This window comes from Ranitomeya variabilis, chromosome 2 (genome assembly GCF_051348905.1).
Source record: "Ranitomeya variabilis isolate aRanVar5 chromosome 2, aRanVar5.hap1, whole genome shotgun sequence".
Lineage (NCBI taxonomy): Eukaryota > Metazoa > Chordata > Amphibia > Anura > Dendrobatidae > Ranitomeya > Ranitomeya variabilis.
The window spans coordinates 1,064,090,150-1,064,114,609 of NC_135233.1; the positions used below are offsets into that span (position 1 = coordinate 1,064,090,150).

The 24,460-nt window shown below is 39.7% G+C and overlaps 1 protein-coding gene across 1 annotated transcript; it reads right to left on the reverse strand.

The window, feature by feature from the left end:
• Window positions 1–904: 904 nt before the first annotated feature.
• On the reverse strand, window positions 905–7,467 carry LOC143810195 (embryonic protein UVS.2-like). Its single transcript, XM_077293069.1, has 8 exons — window positions 7,311–7,467; window positions 5,828–5,912; window positions 5,374–5,501; window positions 4,446–4,555; window positions 3,899–4,124; window positions 3,613–3,731; window positions 2,102–2,330; window positions 905–1,176 (listed from the first exon to the last, which is right to left on the reverse strand). Exons 1-8 carry the CDS (start codon window positions 7,393–7,395, stop codon window positions 1,166–1,168), a joined length of 993 nt encoding a protein of 330 aa, XP_077149184.1. The 5' UTR covers window positions 7,396–7,467; the 3' UTR covers window positions 905–1,165.
• Window positions 7,468–24,460: the final 16,993 nt, after the last annotated feature.

A 24,460-nucleotide genomic window follows, 5' to 3' on the forward strand; every position in this document is an offset into this window, starting at 1 on the left:
TGGTACATTGACCTAGACCACTACATTCCCCTTGCACTCTACACAGCCAGAATCTGACCCTGCTGAAAGTAAGGTTCCCCTTCCCGCATGTTATACCACCTTACACAGGGACAAAGAGGAAGGTGCAGATGAAAGTGCAGGTTCCTTCATCAGGTGGGGGGGCATACTCGTTGGTGACGTCACTGGCACAGGGCCCCTCAGAGTACGCAAAAGTGTCGCTGGTGGTGGGAGGCGCCCCCGCCGTGCAAACACATCGCTGTACTTTGAGGGGCCCTGTGCCAGTGCCAATGCCAACGAGTGGGCCCCCCCTGCTTGCTTAGGATCACAGCACTTGCAAACTTGACATACTTACCTCTCACTGCTCCACCGCCGTGACGTAGTCCACGTTTCCTGGGCCGACTAAAACCTTGAACCAGCCCTACCCCCCCACAACTTTTGCCAAATGACCCCCAATTTCCAATGCCCAACTATTATTATAAAGTTAATTAAGATTGACAAGCTTCAGAAACAAGAATGGATGTTTTTGGCATTAAAATGGGCACTGTAGGTGTTTTCCTGGCCTCCACTCACTGCCGACTATGCTTCCCCATTGACTTGCATTGGGTTTCGTGTTTCGGTCGATCCCTGACTTTTAGCGATAATCGGCCGACTGCACTCGACTCGACTTTGGACAAAGTCGGGTTTCGCAAAACCCGACTCGATCTTAAAAAAATGAAAGTCGCTCAACCCTACTCATAAACTAAACAAGACTCGTGGAACTACAGGTCCCAGAGAAACATTCCAGGCTTATAGCACAGAGGACTTCCACCTCTGCGACACATACCGGCCATTCACAATAATGCCGGTCACTGTCTCACACTACTCAATTAATCACACGAGTTTCAGTAACTAGCCATCATTTATTGAATTGACACGACATGCCAGATATAAAAGAAGGGCTCATTACATTCTAACATTAGTCATTTTTCTGAAGGTATTATTTAGTATTGCAAAGAAAAGCAAAATAACAATAAGAAAAAACGGCACCATTACCTAAGATCATTACATTACATTACATTGCCATCCAGAAATTTGTCATGATCATTAAATAGAATGAAAAAAAAAAAATCAGATTTGGTCATTCCACTTCTATATTGATCGGACTCTCCTAATCCCCTCTTGCATTTTAGATTGACACTACAAGAGAAGAAAAACATATGGTCAATTTATTTGTATGGCAAGAAACACAAATTCACAGGTGAGGTCTAATTTGTTATAATCAAGTTGCATTTCTTACATATGTAATTGGTTACCTTAGTCAATGCCACCATTTTTGGGCCGAAACGTGTGTGTAAACTATAGAGCCTAAAGAAAACGACCTCATATTGATGTGTCAACAGGAAAATACAAACATTATGACTCTTGGAATGCAGCATTGAAAAATAATTACTTTTTTTCCATAGACTATTACCCTTCTTACTACATATTTTTCTCTGAAAAGTGCTGGATTTTTAGGGAAAATATAATAGAAGATCTGCTTGGCGATCATCACCAGAGTGGAGACTGGAACGGCACTGCCCCCGGCCGGCTTCTCCTAGCATTGTTATAAGTGATGGATTGGTCACCCCCGCAATGTGAGAGACATGTTAATCCCCTGGATTGGCGCTGGAAAAAAGTCATAGATGAGATTAGTCTGGCGCCGCATTCTTCCAGCACCACTGCCAGTGACTAACAGGTTAGTAGAGACTTGTCAATATTATCAGCACTATTTACCTCCCGATCCAGAAGTGAGTGGTGCCAAACTACCCTTTTAAATATACTACTGAGTATTTATTTAGTTTGTAAGGATGGTTGACTATTCTAGTCATTAAAGTTAACACTTGTACAAGTTGTCACCTATTCCTTGGATATCAATGGGGGTTTAACTGCTGCTAGCCCCACCTCTCCCGAGAATGGGCTCTGGAGTGCCTTGGCATGATGGAGCATTGGCCGTGCATTCGTGCCTCCTCTATATTTATTATCCAATGAACTGCTAGAGCCAAGGACAGATTTTTTTTTTAGATTTTTATGATAAAATCTTTTAAAAATGACACTTTAGTTCTACCCAATGTGACAAACTTACCAAAACTAATGTCAGCAATAAATCCATTAAAACTAGTGATGGCTCCAGTTTGCATCTGTAGAAGCATCATGTTTCCAGTAGATGTGACCGGAGAAGGAGGAGGCAAAATTCTTCCACATAGCGTGTTCAAGATTGGGGATGTCATTAAGGGTCCATCTCTAATTATCAAATACTCTGTGGAGCATGATGGTGAAGATAATATCACAAAGAAATTGAATTTTAGAGTTACCTGAGAAAAGAATATTAAAAAAAGATGTATAATTAAGGGACGATGGAGTGAACAATGGAGCCTGGAGACGTTAAACAACTTTGGCTTACAAAGATCATAAACTTGCTTAAAGAGACAGGTTTGGATTCAATGAGAATGTATCACATGCCAGGCTTACTGAGGGCCATGTAAGTGTAAGAAGCGTCAAATTCATTAAGAGGTGCATGCAACTTAATTAATTCAGCACATAATCTTAGTGTTGTGCGTATCCATGCACCTTGCCAGACATTTTACTCCAGTCAGAGGCTGAAATAACATTTGTGTCATAAGAAATACCGGTACTATTCATTCATTTGATGGGAGTAGCCATGCCATGTTCCACCCGAACGCCTTCCTAGCTTTTCCCATTACGGCAGAACTGCATGAGACTTAAGAAAATGCCAAAACACGCAAAGTTTTTGAGCAAATCTGTGATTTTTTTAAAAATATTTTACGCAGGTTTTATGTCTAAAACACTTTGAGGAGTTGCCCCCCACAAACCAAAGATTACATATTTCATATGGCAATATGCTTCTTTGGCTATCAGTCCTGTTTTATTCTACCATTATCCCTGCATTCAGTTCTTGATTGACTGGCTGTTTCTTTCCGAGTTTACGTTGGCTGCCTCTGAGACTTTGCCATGTTGAACACCGAGGGGCAGATCTGCTAAAACTGTCAAACTGGCTTTGTACATTGTAATAAGTTACTTTCAAAAATGAAAGCCATGCTGTCTTTATATGCTAGGGACGACACGACCAGTTTTTCTTTTACAGTTTTAGAGATCTGCCCCTCTGTGCCTCCTTCTGGTTGGTTTCACGAAATCACTGCGCTCAGCAAAATTGTAAAATTCAGTAGCCGGATCCTGCACAGTAGATGTTTGATATCACAACTGCTTGCGTATTATCACTGCATATGGGCATGGTTTAAATGAGCAACCTTGGAAGCTTCTAAAGAAAGTGAATATGTCAGACTCTTCCAACAACTGGAACACCCAGCAGATTCTTAACACTTCATTTACACGTGGAACAAAATTTGTCCCTATGTGACCGTTTTTCTTGGATTAAAGAAGCTGACAGGCAAGGAGCAACATTTACATTTGTAACTGCACAATGTCTACAAACCACACACCTCCATATGTATTGTGATGAGCAGTAGATGGATGAAGCCAAAATTATATCTGTCCTACCACTGAGAATGCACAAGATTTCAAGTGGATGACAAGTTACCAACAAATGACCATAATGCAGGAGAAGTGATGTCTTACCTTGTATCCTACAGGGGCTATGATACTGTAGACAATGTTCAGATTGGGGGGATACATATTAGGAAACAATGGAGATGTCACCGGTGTACTTGTTGTCACAAAGGTTCCTCCGTACATCACTAGATGAAACGAACATAAAGTGTGATCACTAGGATTGCTTTAAATTTATATAATTGCAGCAGTGAAAGATCATTGCTAGATCTTTCCATCAGTAGCAATCATAGGCTACCACAAAAGATGACCACCATTTATAATGAGGGGGATTGCAAGAGTCAATATCCATTACCTGACTGATAAGAACCGCTAAATGTATTCTGAGCTGATGGCTGGTTGGTAACAATTTCAATCAGCATGAAAAATCCAGAGGAAACCAGAGGTGGGAGTACTACTTTTCCACATGTCTTGTCAATCAGAACAGGTGATGACTTATCAACTCCGTCATAGATTTTAATGTAGGCGGTATTACAGTTTGGAGATGGTGAGATATTGATGCTATCAAGCTGCAGTTGAACCTGGGATGAAACCAAAAATATCAACCGTGTAAGATTCCAAAAGAGAATACTTTTACCATGCGTATCAAGAAGTGATGCCGATGTTGTTGGCAATAATGCAGTGCTTTTATTGCCATAAACCAAAGCAGGACCAACATCATCCATAGTTTGTCAGTTGAAATATATAGTTGAACTTCAGCTGGGGAAGGAGTTACCACTTATCTCAGACCCCTCAGTTGCTGTTGTCAATATGGTAGTTTTACAACAGAAGTGGGCTCCTACTGTAAGGCTAGAGTTAAAGAAACTTTTGCAAAAAATAATTAGAAAATCTGTCATATATACCTTTTGGGAATTCTGGAACAGATAAAGGCAGTTGGATCCTCCTTGGTTTGAAGAGGCAAAATTAAAATTAAAAGTTCCTGATAACTCCACAAACTTTCTTCTACAGATATCTGAAATCAATACATTATGAGTCATCAAAACAAGCTAAATCTTAAAATACACATACCACAGATCCTGGCCTTTGGAGGAAAACCAAAGGCAATTACTGTATGATAAATGAGGCTACAGACAACACAACAGCTGCTGCTTTCTGACGTAGCACATTTTGCTGCCTGTTTTATCACAGGAGCAAGTGTTTCTGTTGTCTCTCCAGCCTTTTTAACTCATCATAAATCCATTCAGTAACATGATAACATGACTTGATTTATGATGAGTTCCGAAGGATGGTGATATGGCAGAAACACTCACTCCTGTGATAAAACAAACAGAGAAATGTGTTAACTACAAGTAATGCAAGTACCTGATACAAGTTTAATAAAAGAGAAAGCAAAAATGTTATGTGAATAAAGCTGTTGGCGGCTTTCACGCACCCAAAGATTTTGCTTGTTTGGAGTATTGTTCTAATAAAGAATGAAGATCATTTTGGGGGTAATGATTATGCTTGATCTGAGCAGTCTATGGTATTACTTTTGGAATAGTAATAGGTTGGGATGCTATTTGCAATATTTTAATGTAATATCAACATGGTATTGCTTCATTCTCAAGAAAAAGATGGATGTGCAAAACAAGCAACAGGGTGGAGTGCAGTGTTCGTTTTCCACCACACTAAGTTCTCTTTTGGTCTCATCTGACCAGAGCACCTTCTTCAACACATCATGTAGGGGACATATCTAACCTTTGGAAAAAGGTACTCTGGTCAGTTGAGACCAATATAGAACTAAATGCAAAATGCTAACGTATGGCATCAGGAGAAAATAAAAGCACTTACTGCAATTATAGAGGGTATTAACTTTCACTACATCAAAATTATTCATTGCTATAGACTGTCCCAGAGATATGCTACGGTCAGATTTAGCAACCATCGATGGTTGTCCAGGAACGTTGCTGTAAGCGGTCCTATAGAAGGTGAACATGGTTAGATGTAAGTAACATAACATCAAATTACTTGTCAAATTTTTTTAAGCTGGGAAACAGGAACTTCCATATGAGATTTTTAGTAAAAATTTCCTTGCTTAATACAACATGCCCCATGGAATGATAATCCACTTGGCATGAAGAAGAAAGAAATAAGATCTAATATCAATATTTTTGTTTTGTAAATATATCATCAAAAAAGTGATTGTCAATCCACACTAATTGAAGAGTGCTTATTATGAAATATAATCCATGTGATCAGACTCTACAACAAGCTATGTGTTATGTGTTCTTGGATATCTACTTACGAGGCATAATGCAAGACGGAGTTGTAGGCGTATGGTAAGTTCATGAGGTTACCATCATCATCAGTTTTAAAACTGCTGTAATCATCTGTTTGAGAAAAGAGAAAAATATGGTGATCTGGTTATAAAATCAACTTGGGTAGTTCCGAGTTTTAGTTCTCTTTATCTTTAGAAGATTTGAGCCATGAAATTACTACTAAAACCTGTCAGAAAGATATTGGATCCCTAACTGAAGGCATGAGTCTGCAGCCCTTTTAATGCATTTTATATTCATACCTTGCTTGTAGTATTAAGTTTGGGACATTTTTGAAAAATCCATTCCGGAAGTTTAAAACTAAAGTGCAGTAAGGCGGTCACTACACTACCAGCCACCGCCAACCTCTGGTCTTTGATTGACAGGTCATTCTTCTATCAGTGCCCTGGGCATCCACCATCAATGTCTTGGTTTGTTTCATCCGAAGGTGGCGGTTCATAATCAGTGAGCTCCTAAGGATGTTCCTGGATTTGGTCCATTTATCTAACAACATCACTAGCAGCTCACTGTGCATGTGCCTCCCAGTCTGATTAAACCAATCTAGGCAATTACGGTCGACAGGGCAGTGAGAGAAGAATGAACTGTCAATCAAAGACAAGAGGATGGCAATGGGTGGAGAAAATAGAGAGATCACAGCAGAAATTATAATGCTTTACCTGCCCTGCTACATTAGAGAATAAAACCTCAAGGATAGATTTCCCCAAAATTCCCCAATTAAATACTACAAGTAAGGTATGAATGTAATAAGCATTAAAGGAGCTTTACAGTCATGTCATGCCTTTAATTAGGGGTCAAATATCTTGCTGACAGGTCCTCTTTAAAGAGCACCTATCATGTTGAAGATGGTATCTGATTTGCAGGCAGGATATTAAAGAGCAGGAGGAGCTGTTGATGAGTCCAGTGAGTTGTCTTGCTCAGTGATTGATGTATGATTGTACATGGAGGGATAGCTATCAATCACTGAGCAGGATCACCCACAGGACTCACATTTCTGGGACCTCCCCCTGGACTCATTTGCATAAAAATATTAGGGATTTCAATTGATAAAATACAAGTTATACTGAATCTTTAGAAACACGTCTATCGTTCTCCTCAACTTCTCCTTCTCTACACCGTGTTATCATCGGATCGGACTGCGTATAAAATGGGGCAGGTTCTCTTTAACCTTCATGGACACGCAGATCCCTGTCATTGCTTTCTTATACCTTCACAAATATGGAGTCCGATGTAGCATTATACATTTATTTTCTGGACTTCTACAGGAAAAAAAACCCTCAATATTTCGGGCTATGTAATTGTAGACACTATGGTTTCCCACTAAATGAACATGTAATACAGATGTGTGTACGAACGATTAGGTGCAATGAATTACTAAATCCATTGCGTCTACCGTACTCCATAGAAAGGGACAATATTTAGTTTATGAAAATGTTACCTGATCTGAATACTCACTTGGAGAGATATTTTGCCATAAGATATCAATGTATTGGTCTCTGTCTTTCCTGGTGTGTTCATGGTAGAAGCCAAGTGCGTGCATGAGTTCGTGTTGTACAAAAGGGAATCTGAGGCAGGAAGATTTATCTAGGCTTACTACTTGTTTACCTCCCACTTTCCCTACATACGACCAACACCTAAAAAAAGAAAACCGTAATTAATGACCAGGTGCTTTTTAGATCATAAAGCTATAGCTTTATAATGTCTTGATGCATAAGGGTTTCTCTATACTTAGTATGTATATATATTTGTATATTTATCAGGCTTTTTGTGTCTGAACTATGCTATTTTTTTTTTAAAGAAAATCAGTCTAGTTTGTGACAAAAAAGAGAGGAATAGAGGGTGCCATGCTTGTCCAAAACATGTGAAGCTGAGAATACTGCATCAGTGGATGCCAGATCCTTCTGGTACAGCACAGCAAAACTAGATGGTAATAAAGGAAATTTGCGGCACTTCCATACAATGAATACAGTCGTGAATCACAAAAGACAGGTTTTAAAGTAAGAGGAACCAATAGATGAACAGATATCGAGCTATTCAGAAAATATCACAAAAATTGGGAAAATCATAATTTGAATTATAATATAACAACTAATAAATGTAAAATTTTTGAAGTTCATACCATGTGGGAACTTGATATCGAGGATCAGTATCCAGAAAGCTTCCCGCAAGGAAAGAGGTCTCTGTTATCTCCTCCTCATGTCCGGGCAAATAACCCTCTCAATACCATAAAATCGCAAATTATTATTTATTATTATAGCACCATTTACTCCATGGCACTTTACATGTGAGGAGGGGTATACATAATAAAAAACAAGTACAATAATCTTAATCAATACAAGTCATGACTGGTACAGGAGGAGAGAGGACCCTGCCCGCGAGGGCTCACAATCTATAAGCTATGAGTGAGGATACAATAGGTGAGGGTAGAGCTGGTCGTGCAGCAGTTTGGTGGATCGGTGGTTACTGCAGGTTGTAGGATTGTTGGAAGTGGTAGGTCTTTAGGTTCCTTTTCAAGTTTTCCACAGTAGGCAATAGTCTGATATGTTGGGGTACAGAGTTCCAGAGTAGGGAGGATGTGCAGGAGACATCCTGTATGCGATTGTGGGAGATGAAGTAAGAGGGGAGTAGAGAAGAAGATCTTGTGAGGATCGGAGGTTGCATGCAGGTAAGTTCAGGGAGACGAGGTCTCAGATGTATGGAGGAGACAGGCTGTGGATGGCCTTGTATGTCATGGTTAGGGTTTTGAATTGGAGTCTCTGCATAATGGGGAGCAAGTGCAGGGATTGACAGAGGGGAGAGGTCAGGGAATAGAATAGCAGGGGTATAAGTGGGATAGTCAGGCAGCAGAATTTAGAATAGGTTTGAAGGGTGCAAGAGTGTTATAAGGGAGGCCACAAAGTAAGAGGTTGCTGTAGTCAAGGCAGGCGATGATGAGGGTATGGACTAGGGTTTTTGCAGATTCTTGGTTGAGGAAAGAATGGATGCAGGAAATATTTTTGAGTTGAAGTTGGCAGGAGGTGGAAATGGCTTGGATATGTGGTTTTAAGGAGAAATCAAAGTCACGAATTACCCCAAGGAAGCGAGCTTGTGGAACTGGGGAGAGTGGGCAGCCATTTACTTTAATGGATTGGTCTATTGGGGAAGTCGAGTGAGATGGGGAAAAGATGATTAATTCTGTTTTGTCCATATTAAGTTTTAGAAATCTAGCGGAGAAGGATGAAAAAGCGGACAGACATTGTGAGATTTTGGTTAGTAGGGAGCCGTTTATATCTTTTCCAGAGAAGTAGATCTGTGTGTCATCAACATAGAGGTGATACTGCAAGCCGTGAGGGTCTATGAGCTGTCCCAGGCCGAAGGTGTAAATGGAGAAGAGCAGGGGTAATAGCTGAACCTTGCAGGACTCCGACATATAGGGGGCGAGGTGAAGAGCTGGTGTGCAAGTGGGAGATGCTGAATGTCCGCTCTGTTAGGTATGATGAGATCCAGGATAGGGCCAAGTCTGTGATGCCAAGAGATGAGAGGGCCTGTAGTAATAGGGAGTGGTCCACTGTGTAAAAGGCAGAGGACATGTCCAGGAGGAGGAGGAGAGAGTAGTGTTGCTTGGCTTTGGCAGTCAGCAGGTTATTAGTGACTTTAGTTAGGGCAAATGAGTAGTATCCCCATTATATTTGATAACTAAATGTTTTGATGCTCCAGAATACAAACAATTTTTTAATAGCATTAGACAGATGCTCTGCAATTTACTTTTTCAGTGTCCTAGTCATACACCTTATGTACCCAACATGGCAAAGATCACATTTAATGCAACATACAGTACAACATAGTATGAGTCACAATGAATGAATTCATTGATGGTGCCGCTTAAGCCAGAAGTCAGTAAACATTGACATTTTTTATTTGCAGCAAAAATGCATATGTTACATTGGCTACTTGCACATTTGAAAAAACACTTGCGGATAAGCCAGGTAGATGGAGACTTTGGTTTCTGGCTATGGGAAAGCATGTTGCCAAATGACCGATTCTTTCTGGCCACTCATCTAAACAGCCCTTTTAAAACCTTGCAGAAGGCTTTCTGCATACTGCTTACCTTAGGGCTTGTGAGAGGCTTCTTGGAAACTGCTTACCTTGGGGGAGGCATTATGGATGCTGCTTACCTTGGGGGAGGCATTATGGATGCTGCTTACCTTGGGGGAGGCTTTCTGGATACTGCTTTCTTCTGGGGAGGCTTTCTGGATACTGCTTACTTCTGGGGAGGCTTTCTGCATACTGCTTACCTTAGGACTTGGGGGAGGATTCTTAGAAACTGCTTACCTTGGGGGAAGCATTCTGGATACTGATTACCCTGGGGGAGGTTTTCTGGACACTGATTACTTCTGGGGAGGCTTTCTGCATACTGCTTACCTTGGGAGAGGCATTCTGGATAATGTTTTCCTTGGAAGAGGCTTTTTGGATACTGGTTACCTTGGGGGAGGCTTCCTGGATGTTGCTTACCTTGCATGAGACTTTCTGGATACTGACCCTTGATACCAATTCCCTCACAATGTGAACTATAAAACTGATCTTTTCTACATTTGTTAGCTGTTGCCTTATTATTGAAGCTGTTATTATCATTGTTTGTGTGATTTTTTCCATTTTTTATTATTGTCTTTATTATTTTCTGAATAATCTGTTCATCTAAGTTCCTCTTACTTCAAAACAAGTCTCCCATGATTCACTACTTAAAAATAAATGTGCCCCGAGCCTTACTGCAACCATAGTCAGAATGACAAAAATCAACAGGTGAGAAATTGCTGCTATTTATTTTTTACACCGTTCTCGTTGGTGCGATTACAGCGATACCAGATTTATATTGTGTTTTTATGTTTGGCTGCTGCCACACACTAAAAGACGCTTTTTATTGCAAAAACTAGTTTTTCATTGCCATATTTTGAGAGCTATAATTTTCCATATTTTGGCCAATAGAGTTATGTTTAAGGCTTGTTTTTTTGCCGGACGAGCTGACGTTTTTATTGGTATTTTCAGACATGTGGCACTTTTGATTGCTTTCTATTCTGATTTTTGAGATACAGAATGAACAAAAACCAGCAATTTATGAATTGTTTTTTGGGTGTTTTTTTTAATGCCGTTGTAAAATTGATAAGGCAGCTTTATCGTTCGGGTCAGTACAATTACAGCAATACCCCATTTATAGAGTTTCTTTTTATCTTTTGGTGCTTTTACACAGTAAAAACTATTTAATATAAAAAATTATTATTTTTGCATCGCTATATTCTGAAAGCTGTAACTTTTTTTTGTTTTTCCACTGGTAGAGCTGTGTAGTGGCTTGTTTTCTGCAGGACAAGATGACATTTTCAGAGATACCATTTCTATTTGATCTTTTTAATCGCTTATAATTTTACTTTATTTTCGACGATATGATGAAAAAGCATTAACTAGTTTTTTTTATTCATTTCTATACTGTGTTCACTGAAGGGGTTATCTAGTGGGATAGTTTAATGGGGCGGGTCGTCAAAGATGCGTATTATTTTTTTTTTATTTTACATAAAAATAGAAATTTATCTGTATAATATCTATATATATATATATATATATATATATATATATATATATATATATATATATATATATATATATATATATACACTGTATATATATATATTTTAATTATTTTCTGATTTTTATAAAAAGTATTTTTACAATTTTTATTTTTACTTTTTCACCATGGCAACGATCGTGTGGCAGAGGGAGCTCCCTCACTCTGTCTGCCTTCTAAATGCTGTGATCGCTCGCATGTTAAGGAGTCAAAGTCGCTCCTGCACTGAGTACTGGATGCCAGCTGACACCTGGCGGTGATTGCACGAGTACAGCTTCTGTGCTCACAAAATTGCCTGGAAGTACTCAGTACATCTAAGGTCGGTAAGTACCAGCTAACCAAGCGTTCTGGGTTGGGAAGGGGTCGGGAAGGGGTTAAACATTGCTTTTACAAATCAATAATATAATGGATAAAGTTGGTGGCATACACACAAAGATGAGAAGAGGCCACTTGAAATAGACCAAATTGCCCCCCCCCACCATGTTGCTGGGCTTTGCTATCCAGAATTAAGAGGCCTAGGGGCCGATTCATTAAGACTGGTGTTGTTTCCAGCTTCACTCCCTTTCCACACATATTGGACGGATTCCTCCACACTGGTAAGTACATGTCACTTAATATGAAATATGACCAAAACAACGAATGCTGAAATAATGGAATATCATACCCTCCGCCGGGCTCTATACTGATATAATCTTGTTCTGTGGTTCTGCCAACAAACTGTACACAGGTCATCACCTCAAATTCCTTCATGCCCAAAGTGATCATTAATCCTTCGTAGTCCACTGGAAACAGAAGACCAGAGTCACATTTTTCAGGTCTAAAATATTTGCAAAAATTCTCTAGATACGAGTACCTCAGATAACGAATGGAATGTAAAAAACTCACAGAATAAAGAAGAGATGCTGTAAGGGACTCTCACTATTCCATCTGCAGATTTTTTCCACAGGCATGATGGACATGATATTACGTTCCGTGAGAATTTAACTTTGATGTCTTCTTCCTTAAGAAGAAAGTCGACGTCTGAGGGAAGGAAAAATAATTCCGGAGAGGCTATATTTAACCATGAAACTTCAATTTTATGATGGTAGAAAAACGTCACAAAAATCTTAAAATCTTACATTAACTGCTAAAAGGGAATCAGTCAGCAGGAGGATTTCACCCTGCTATCTTATATGTGCATCTAGTTCTTTCAAAGATAAGCCCAGCAATACCTTTACGTGGCCAGTCCATCCCTCCATTACATAGAAATAGGCTTTTCAACTGATATGCAAATGAGGCTGAAGGACTATAGTAGATCTGAAGCCTCTGTCACTCCAGATCTATTCCTAACCAAACTCTGCCTCCTCCGGCTTGCTTGACTGACATTTTTCTATGTTGTTTGACTTCAGGCAAAAGAGCTGTTAATCAAGCAGGAGGAGTAGGCGCTGGACAGGAAATAGAGCTGGAGTGACAAACTCTTTGAATCTAACATAGCCATTTGCATTTCAACTCAAACACAGATTTCATAGTAACAGAGGTACGGACTGGCCATATAAAGGTATTGATGGACTTCTCTTGGAAAGAGCCTCATTAACATGGAAATACCTTGGTTAGGTGAAATCCTGCTTAAAGATTCCTTTTAATGACCTACGACATATATTATCGTTATAGGTCAATAAGGGATGTATGAAGCAGTCACCGAAGCTGATCCCACTTAATGCCAGGTAGATGCTGGCAGTGTTACATAACCGACATCTGTCTGCGGAATTTCAGGATACTGTGAATAAGGAGGGGCTGTGCTGGCATGAAACAATAACATATTCAAGTCCCCTAAGGGGTGCTAAAAATTAAAAGTAAAATTAAAATACGTATTTGGTATCATCACATCCCAAAAAGTCCAATCTATCCAAAATTAAAATTATTGAAACCATACGCTGAACACACACACACACAAAAATGAAACATTAATATTGCATTTTTTCAGTGTCGGCACTTCCCCTCCACAGAATACAACACAAAATTATCAAAATGGTATCAATAAACATGTAAGTATAACACATTAAAAAAACACACTCTCCCATAGCTCCATAGACGGAAAAAAGAAGTTAAAAAGTCTTAGAAAATACTCACAAAAGCAATTTTTTTTCTACTTCTGTCAGATTTTTTTCCCCAAACAACAATAACAAAAAAGCCTGAACACATTTGGTATCTCTGTAATTATCCTGAGCTGAAATATTATCCTACCAAGCTATTTTTACTGCACAATAAACATTGCAAAAGCGGAACCCTAAAAACAGTATGGGAACTCAATATTTTTTTCGAATTTGAAACTTTTTTTCCATTTTACAGAAAATAATATAGTAGAATAAATGGTGTCACTCAAATCCGCAAATCATTCCAATAAACTCAATCAATAAAGGCATTAATAAATATCAATAACTTCACTAGCAGATGGTGCACCAATCTTACTTTTGTTGGCTTCCTTAAGTATTTCGAACACTGTGCTTTTATCATCAACAGACGCTGGGTTATTAACTGAAGGGTGTAAAAAAAAAGTCACAAGTGATATAAAAAATGTTTTGTGCTCAAAAGATTACACTCTACATGTAAAATAGATCAAAATAGTGAACCAAATTCCAACATCATCAACAAAAATATGTGTTACGTTCTTTTCAGTTGACTTATGGTAAATTACACGTACAGTTGTGCTTAAAAGTTTACATACCTCAGCAGAAATTTTGCTTTCTTGGCCTTTTTCCAGAGAATATGAATGATAACACCAAAACTATTTCTCCACTCCTGGTTAGTGGTTGGATGAAGCCATTTATTATCAAACTACTGTGTTCTCTATTTTTAAATCATAATAACAGCCCAACACATCCAAATGACCCAGATCAAAAGTTCACATACCCTGGTGATTTTGACCTGATAACATGCACAGAAGTTGACACAAAAGGGTGTGAATGGCTACTAAAGGTGACATCCTCCCCTGTGACCTGTTTGCTTGCAATCAGTGTGTGTGCATAAAAGCTGAGCTTCTGGGATCCACACAGACTCTTGCATCTTTCATCCAGCCACTGACATTTCTGGATTGCAAGTCATGGAGAAAGCAAAATAATTGTCAACAGATCTATGGGAAAAGGTAGTTCAACTGTATAAAATAGGAAAGGAATATAAAAAGATATCCAAGAAATTGATAATGCCAGTCAGCAGAGTTCAAACTGTGATTAACAAATGGAAAATCAGGGGCTCTGTAAAAAGAAAACCATGGTCAGGTAGACCAACAAAAATATTGTCTACAACTGCCAAGAAAATTGTTCAGGATGGAAAGAGAAACCCACAAATAACATCAGCCGTAATACAGAACACTCTGAAACCTAGCGTTGTGGCTGTTTCAAGATTCACAATAAGGAGCTACTCGAGTCACCAGAAGAGAGCCATTACTGTGCAAATGCCTCAAATAATCTCACCTACAATACGCAAAAGAGCACAGAGACAAGCCTCAAAACTTCTGGAAAAAGATAATTTGGAGTGATGAGACCAAAATTTAACTGTTGGCCACAACAATAACCATTACATTTGTAGAGAGGTTAACCAGGCCAATGATGAAAGGAACACCATTCCTACTGTAAAGCACGGAAGTGGATCGCTGATTTTTTGGGATTGTGTGAGCAACAAAGGCACAGGAAGCTTGGTCAAAGTTGGAGGAAAGATGAATGGAGTACATTATCAGCAAATATTGGAGGTAAATTCGCACTCATCAGCCTGGAAGCTGCGCATGGGACGTACTTGGACGTTCCAACATGACAATGATTAAGCCACAAGGCCAAGTTGACCGGTTATTGGCTACAACAGAACAAAGTGAAGGTTCTGGAGTGGCCATCTCAGTTTCCTGACCTCAATATCATTCAGCCACTCTGGGGAGATCTCAAGTGCGCAGTTCATGCTTGACAGACGGGAAATTTACAGTAACTGGAGGCTTTTTGCAAAGAAGAGAGGGCAGCTTTACCATCTGAGAAAATAAAGCACCTCATCCACAACTACAACAAAAAACTTCAAGCTGTCATTCATGTTAGAGGGGGCAATACAAGATATTAAGAAATGGGTTATGTGAACTTTTCATCATGGTCATTTGGATGTTTTGGGTTGTCATTATGCTTTAAAAAGAGAAAACACAGTTTTTTGATAATAAATAGCTTCACCCAACCACTATCCATGAGTGGAGAAAAAGTTTTGGTGTTATCATTTATATTCTCTGAAAAAAAGGCCAAGAAAAAAAAAATTCTGCCTGGGTATGCAAACTTTTGAGAACAATTGTATGTAAAGTTGGGAAAAAAAGAACAAAAAGGGGCCAATTCATCACAGATTTTATGTCAGTTTCTGGCACAAAAGCTTAGAAAAGTCTCAACATTTTTGCAGGATAAAGGAGATGTTTGGGACTTTAATATTGATGGTCTTTCCTTAGGGTAGGTCATTATTGACTGATTGGTGTGGGTGCGACACACGGCACCCCCTGCTGACCACCTATTTCCAGTTTTGGCATTGGATAAACTACTCAGTTATGGAGCAACATAGATTCATCAAAGCCTTAGGGGGTGGATGTGCAAAACATGGCCACGGCCCCTAAGAATAGGCCATCACTGAAAAAAGTCCCAGACAACCCCTTTAGCCTGCAGATATAGGGTTAATTTGCAGGATAATAGCGTTCTGACATGGCCGCCACACTGAAAGCCTCATTCTGATATCATGCCTCCGCACTGACTGTCAGCTGGCTCTAATACGGAGTCAGCTTTAAGTCAGCAGCAGCTGTAACTGCGCCCTCTGTACTCTCTATACACAGAGCAGTGAAACCATGCTAGCTGCACCCCTATAGCTGAAAGTCAGAGACTGCTGGAAGAAATAAACTTCATTTCCTCCTGGCAGCGGGGCTCTCAGTATGGCAGCGGCATGATGTCAGAAAGTTATTACATTGCAGATTAACTTCATATCTGTAGGTTAATAGCATTTTTGTTTACATGACAGGCTCCCTTTAAAGGGAACCTGTCACCCCCAAAATCGAAGGTGAGCTAAGCCCACCGGCATCAGGGGCTTATCTACAGCATTCTGTAATGCTGTAGATAAGCCCCCGATGTATCCTGAAAGATGAGAAATAAAGGTTAGATTATACTCACCTGGGCGGGCGGTCCGATCCGATGGGCGTCGCGGTCCGGTCCGGGGCCTCCCATCTTCATTGGATGATGTCCTCTTCTTGTCTTCACGCTGCGGCTCCTGCGCAGTCCTACTTTGTCTGCCCTGTTGAGGGCAGAGCAAAGTACTGCAGTGCGCAGGTACTGGGCCTCTCTGACCTTTCCCAGCGCCTGCGCACTGCAGTACTTTGCTCAGCCCTCAACAGGACAGACAAAGTACGCCTGTGCCAGAGCCACAGCATGAATACAAGAAGAGGATGTCATCGTAAGAAGATAGGAGGCCCCGGAACCAGACCGCGACGCCCATCAGACCCGGACCGCAGCGGGACCGCCCCTGGGTGATTATAATCTAACCTCTTTTTCTCATCTGTCAGGATACATCGGGGGGCTTATCTACAGCATTACAGAATGCTGTAGATAAGCCCCTGTTGCCGGTGGGCTTAGCTCACCTTTGATTTTTGGGGGTGACAGGTTCCCTTTAAGCCATCATTGAACTCTCAGGACATGGACCTACACTGATCAAAATCACTGAGTAGCTGGAACATGTATATACAATTTTAACATATGAATTACACAATTATTAAGGAATTATTTTTATTTTTGCTATGCTTCAAATAATTCATAATTATTATAAATCACTGTTATAATTTATGTGATTTTTAGAGTAGAGTCTGAAGGTAGTAGCTAAAGCTGGCAATAAATTTGTTATGATAATTATTACAAACGAGGGTGGTGGAAAAAAAAGGATGGGGAAACAAAAAACATTCTAAGGAACATGACAAAAATATTATGAACTGAGGTAAAGAGTATAAAAAAAAGAAAATATGAAGAAAAATGAAATGACCAGTTAGCAAAAATAAATGGAACTGGGTTAAAAAAATGTTTTTATGTAGCTTTTAGGGTAGAGATAAAGGAGAAAACAGAAAGAGGTGGTAATGATGTAGTACAGACAAGGATGGAAAAATTGTAAACAACAAAGGTGACATAAGGATAAATCATAGTTCTTATAAAAAAAAGTGAACAAATAAAAGATCAACAGGAGAAATGAAATTAAACTGGGTTTAAAAATATTTCATGTGATTTTTAGAGTAGAGTCAGATAGAAGCACAGAAAGCTGACAGTAAATTTTTACACCTTGTCGTGGTTGGAAGGTGTTTGTGTTTTTTAGATCAAAACAATGTTAACTATGTTATTTACATGTATTATTTCTATTTACTTGTAGGTTCTGCTTGTTAAATACCCACAGTGTGAATGTGCATCAATGCATTACACTGATACCAACATAAGCTATGACTACTTTATTTTAGGTTTTGATTTATTTTATTGCTTTTTGTACCAACAGGGGCATGGCTCCCCTTTTTGGGCCATTTTGTTTATATAGCTTTCCACGGGCAGGTGTCTAAACAGTCAGATCAAGGTCCTACTCTGTCCTTATCTATTTTTACATCTGCTGACAGTGAGAAGAACTACAAGAGTTAGGTACCACCCCGATTGGGTACGCCTTGTTGTGGTGGGATGGCTCTTGTGTTTTTTTGATCAAAACAATGTACCCTTTGTTATTTATATGTACTATTACTATATATTTACTTATTACAGGGTATTTACTCATTTTGTTTCAATCTTAGGTTATCGCAGAGCTAGTGCAGATAAGGATTGAAAAAGTAGTAAAACAGCATGGGTGACTAATGAACATGAGGATAATTACTGACTAAGGTAATTATAGGTATTGGAAAAAAAAGATAAAATAAAAAGAAATCAGGGTAGACAAGACAGGGGTTTGGGAATAAGAATTCTTTTATGTGTGTTTTAGAGTAGAGTCAAGAAGAAGCAGATAAAACTTACAAGTAATTTGTAGAGGAAAACTTATTACACTCAATTACAGAAAGCAACATGTACATTAGAATAATGTTATTACTGACTGTGGAAATCATAGTCATGGAAAAAAGAAAATGAACAAAAATAAAATGACCAGCGAAGAAAGGTTTTATGTGGTTTATAAAGTAAAGTCAGGAAGGAGCAGAGAAAGCTGGCAATAAATTTGTAATAGCAGGGAAGAAAGAGATAGAGAAATAAAACTGTTTGGGTGACTAATGAAAATAAGGGTAATGTTATTAGTGACTACTAAATGAACAAAATAAAAAAATTAATGATCAGTAATAGAAAGAAAATTTTATTAAATCAATTAAAATAAGTGCTTACTTACCATTGGGTTTAATATCATTTACCTGCAAGGAAAAAAAGAGATAAAACTATGTTGAGAAACTGGATAGAATAATGAGTACAGGTCTATCTACCCCTCCTTATTAGAGAAAATGATTTACCTGTACTGGTAGCGCCCGGCAGAGGGAACAGCTAAGTGACCACAGCAGCACGACCCTTAGCTCCATTATCTTGTATGATAATTTTCTTTCTTCTGTTGGTACATGTGCAGCATAGGCTCAATATATACCCCAAAATTGGGCAGAAATAGCCAATCATCACAAGGGTTTTCATCAATGTGGAGGAAGGCACTGGCAATGGGAAACCATTGCCCCACCCAAAAATCTGAAAGGCTGTAATTACACACACATTTAAGCCCAGAAATCTTCTCTTGATTTTACAGGATTAATCCTGATCTGTTTAAGGTTACTGGATTGATAAAGGATAATAGTTTATTTTTTCCAATGTCCTTCTCAATTTATTTTATTATAATTATGATTTTGATCATGAATAAAATCCTTGGACCTGAGTAAACGGACTTTAACAGAATTAAAGGGGTTCTCCAAGAATTTGATAAAACGGCACATGTCAATTCAAACTGCAGGTCACAAGACAGGACGAGTTGCAATTTGAAGTTGGTCTTCCTCTTCACCTTGTGCTTTCTATTCTCCCAAGCATGATGTCCTTCTCCAGTGATTGCTTTGTTGGTATGATGTGTCCAAAGTAGTCATGTCATAGCTTGATGATCCTTGCTTTGAGTGTCATGTCTAGCTTGATTTGTTCCAAAATGCATTTGTTGTTCTTCTTTCCATCCAGGTTATTGATAATATCCTTCTCCAGCACAACATTTTGAAGGCATAGATTCATCTTCTGTCTTGTTTCCTTATCATCCAAGTTTCACATCCTTATGTTACCACAGAAAAAACTATGTATGAGCCACATCATCATCACCAGCGAAATGTTGCTCGATTTGAAGACCTTGTCCAGTGACTTCTTTGTTGTTTTGCCCATAGCTTTTCAGCTATTCACTTCAGGTGTCATCCCTACACTTGAGTGACCATCAATCCGAACAGGTTGAAGACCGTTACAACTTGCAGTTTGTCCTCATCCATCTCAAATGTGTCCCGGTCATACCTGGAAGAAGTCAATATCTTTGCCTTTTTTGTGTTGATTAGCAATACCAAGTTTGAACTTTCCATCTTGACACTCCATAATAAGTTATTTGTTCCACGTATGCTTGTTGATATCAATGTTGTATCATCTGAGCGGGCTGGAAACTGTTTAGCATAAATAAAGCTTTTACCAGTGATTCTTATAAATTCCCTAATGAATATTCATACTGGTATATTATGCTCTCTTTCACCTCTAAAGTTTAGTGAATGTGATGAACCTGAAAGGAAAAGGAAAAGAAGAAAGAAACTTAGTACAAGTCACCCATCCAGTTCCACCTTAAACAAAGGATGAAACAACCTCAATAATTCCCCAAATTAATTATGCAGGAAGATTAGGCAGGAGAAGAGGACTGGTATGGCCTGTACGTGTTTGTCCTGAGGTTCTAAGGTGTTGCTTGTAAATGCTCACTGTGTTGGAACAATTGATTTTGAAAGGGCCTACATAACTATTAGTCTAGTGTCTGACAGCTCAACTGCTTAAAACATGCAGTGATCTACTGTATATGATTTGAAAAATCCTATATGGTTATTTTCTACACCTGCAATCAACATTATCAATAAACTAATGAAACAAGAACAATTTAAATAACTAAGCAACTGATATATCAAGAAGAGGCTTCTTAAAATTCATTAGAAACAACACTTTTAATGACTATTGATTGAATCAGTACTAAAAGTGGTTCAAAAATTGATAACTGGAGAACTGGCATCAGAATCATAGCTGCCCCAAATTTATTGATGAACAATAGAAATCAAAGGGATTGTTCAAAACAAGTTGACGCCTATTCACAGAATAAAAGTTAAGTTGTTAATTGGTGGAGTTCTGAGTATGGGAACCCCCAATGATTGGCCCTCAAGTATCACAGTGCTTGGATGTGTTAGTTACTCAGCTAGCAGTGGCCAGTGCTCCATGTAAAACTTGAATCCCTGCCCCGCATCATTGGCGCCTGTTACACTGCCAATAAGCATTCTGGGATTGCCTGTCAGTCACAGTAATGCCGTAACCATCTTGGTTGTGGCATTACTGTGATTAGATGGCCATCTAACACCATCAAGGATTATAAAATGACAGTTGTCGCCCGGCTTGGCACACTCTGTGACACTTTGTATTGGAGGGAGAGAGTGCTTGTCTAGGCCTGTGTGCACAGTATAACCAATCAGAGGCCTGTAGTGTTGATACTGGTGCTGAAGCTGAGCCATCATATGAACAGTCCTTCTAAGGGCTAATCGTTTGCTTTGCTGTTTGTATCACATACAATCTGCATTTAGCCAAGGGAGGAGAGAGCGTCGCAGGAGCAGGTAGAGTGGCAGAATCCAGTCTGTAGACAGGGACTAGACCTGTGCAGTCCATTGACAAAAATATAGCTGCAACTTTTTTCGTGGGAGGGTGAAAAAATTGAATTTATTTTCATCCATCAAGTATTACATACTTCGATGTCCTTTTTTGTGTAAAATAATACACCCAAAAATCATTTAAACATTTTCCTGGGCTATATTTCTTAGCCATACACTACCCCTTAGTGTAGAGTACATTTCTGTAATCTCTAAAACTGAGAAAAAATTTGTAGGCTTCCATTTCTCAGCTATATAGTGTTACGTTTTCTGTGAATATTTCTGAGATCTCTAAAACTGAAAAAAGCTTTTAAAAATTTTATAGGCTTCCATTTCTCAGCCATACAGTGCTACATGGTCTGTGAGTTCTCTAAAACAGAAAAAAAGCTTTAAAATTTTTTGTAGGCAAACTCTGCGAGCTGCTCCCCCCAGTCTGTCCTCTGGGTACAACTGCTGCGTGTCCGTTAGGCTGTCCTGGAGTGGCACCTGGCATTCACCGGGAGCCAAGTCTAACCTCACCATCAGAGGTGCTGGTGAACAGTCAGGTGTTCGCTTAGTTATGCCCCTCCAGGCTCTCCACGGTCCATGGCACAGTGGCTCAACAAACCACATCCATGACCAATTTCCAGCCATACTGAACTGCTGTGACCTCGGTGAGATCCTCACTAGCACCATGGGAAAAAGTCACTGAGTTCACCGCAGTTCAAGCTCAGTGACTTCACAGCTGATCACCTTGAGAATTTCTCACCGTGATCAGCGGTGAAGTCACTGAGCTTGAACTGCAGTGACCTCATCACTGACATTTTCCCATGGTGCGGAGTTCATGGCATTTCAGCCCTGCTTGGAACACAGCCTTAGTGACCAGAGGTAACCTCGATAACATCACCACCAGCAGCAGCTCAGTCACCAGTGGTTCTCAGCCTGGACAGTCACATCTTGGCACAATCCAGGTTGAAAACTATTAATCCCCCAGACATGGATCATGGCATGGGACAGAATGTCCAACAGGTGAGGGATTCCCTGTCTGAGGGCACTGCAAGCGTGAGAAAGTTCCCCTGCTCATGGTGCGTTCAGACAGGTCCTGCAAATTTACGGCCAATGAATTCAATGTGACGTCAGCGTGAGCACCGTGGGAAACTTTTGCGCAGTGCTCATGCTGATGTCAGAAAGGTGAAGTGAGTTTACTGGCTGTGAACTTGCAGGACCTGTCTGATGGCACAGCGAGCAGGAGAACTTTCTCACTCTCACATTGCCCTCAGACAAGAAATAGCAGTTCACAGGGAGACAGTACATGGTGCTCAGTGTCTAAAGAAAGACAGGCTGCATGGTTGCATCATGCAACCATGCTGCCTGTCATCTAGATGTACAGAGTCAGACCCATTGTGGGGCAAGTGGATTAAAAGCAACTCTGCGGAAAGGTGAGGAATAACGTTGTTTGTTTTTTTACCTCTTTTGCAGATGACGAGGGCATCAGGGGAATGGGCGAAGTCATAAGTATGGTTTAATTAAGATAACTAAAGGAGTCTGTGTCTTTCTTTCAATTAAAGGACTTTTTTTCTGGGTGTCTGTGTTTTCATATAATGTGACTATGGGGTTAGTAATGAGGCGTCTTATTGACGCCTCTCCATTACTAACCTCAGGGCTTGATGTCACTTGACATTACAAAAGTGACATCAATCCCTCCCAACTATCACCCATATGCCACCGCTACAGGGCAAGTGGGAAGAGTGAGGCTAAGTGCCAGAATTGGCGCATCAAAGAGATGCGCCTTTTCTGGGGCAGCTGAGAGGTGATTATTTTAGCCTGGGGGGCAGTACCCATGGCCCCTTCCTAGGTTATTAATATCAGCCTGCAGCTGTCTGCATAGCCTTTGCTGGTTATTAATTTATAGGGGACCCTGCGTAATTTTTTTTAGGGTCCCCATTTTAATAGCCAGTAAAGGCCATGTGTACAGCTGTGAGCTGATGTTAACAGCCTGGGAAGCTCCATGGGTATAACCCCTTTCCAAGGCTATAAAAATCTGCCCCCCATCCATCGACTTTCCCTCTGCTAGTAATAATTATGTGTGAGCCCACAACATTTTTTTCAGAAAAATAATCTTTTATTAATTAAATACATGTTCAGTAAGCTGCACACATATTGTACAAATTGTTTTTGTCACTGACATTTGTATATTTACCGATTCTATTTGCTTTTACCGTATGTAAACGGCTGTTGAATTGCCGGCTTTTCTTCTATCTATCTATGTAATATATACATACATTATATATATATATGTGTGTGTGTCACTGATATCTATATACTTATGTATTCTATATGTATATATTTATTCTATCTATTCTTTTCTAATCAGTAACGCTACGATTATGCTGTACGTAGAGACACATGAATTACCGGCTTTTATTCTATCTATCTGTCTATCATCTACTTTAAAATACTGTTGTGGCAACGCAATTATTTTCTTGCAATTTTACCGAATGCTGCCAACTTTTTCCAATTTTAAGAAAAATGCTCATGTTACAATCACAAATCCGAAGGTACCATATTCGTGCTGAATTTATGTTTGGTGATCATTTTCTGAACATGTTCACTCATCTCTACTTGTGGACAGGGACGCTACATTTCCTTAACGGCACATTGGGTAACCATTGTGGAGGCTGGGGCTGAGTCACACCCTGGCACGAAGCATGTGCTCCAGATGCCGAGGATTGCTGGCCCTACTTCTGTCAGGATTTATTCCACCTCCTACAGCTGTTCCTGAACCCCCTCCTGCTCCGCCTCATCCTCCATCCCCAATCTGGTATCTCACAACACATTGTCCACATCAGCAAGAGGCTGGAATCTCTGCAGCACTGCCTCAATGAAGCCATAACAGGCTCTGCTGAAGCTAGTTTGTCTAGGAGACAAACCACACACCACAGAAGAGATACTTAAAGGAATAACAGAACAGACAGATCTGTGTCTTTTGCCGCTGAACCCTCAAAATAGGCATGGGCGTGTGTGATAATGGGCGTACCCTATGGCGGCTGTGAAGCTTGGCAAGCTCACACATGTACGATGCTTGGCACATGTGCTCAATTTAGTAGTTCAGCGGTTTCTGAAAACATATGCACATTTTTCAGAGCTTCTGGTAAAAGTACTCTG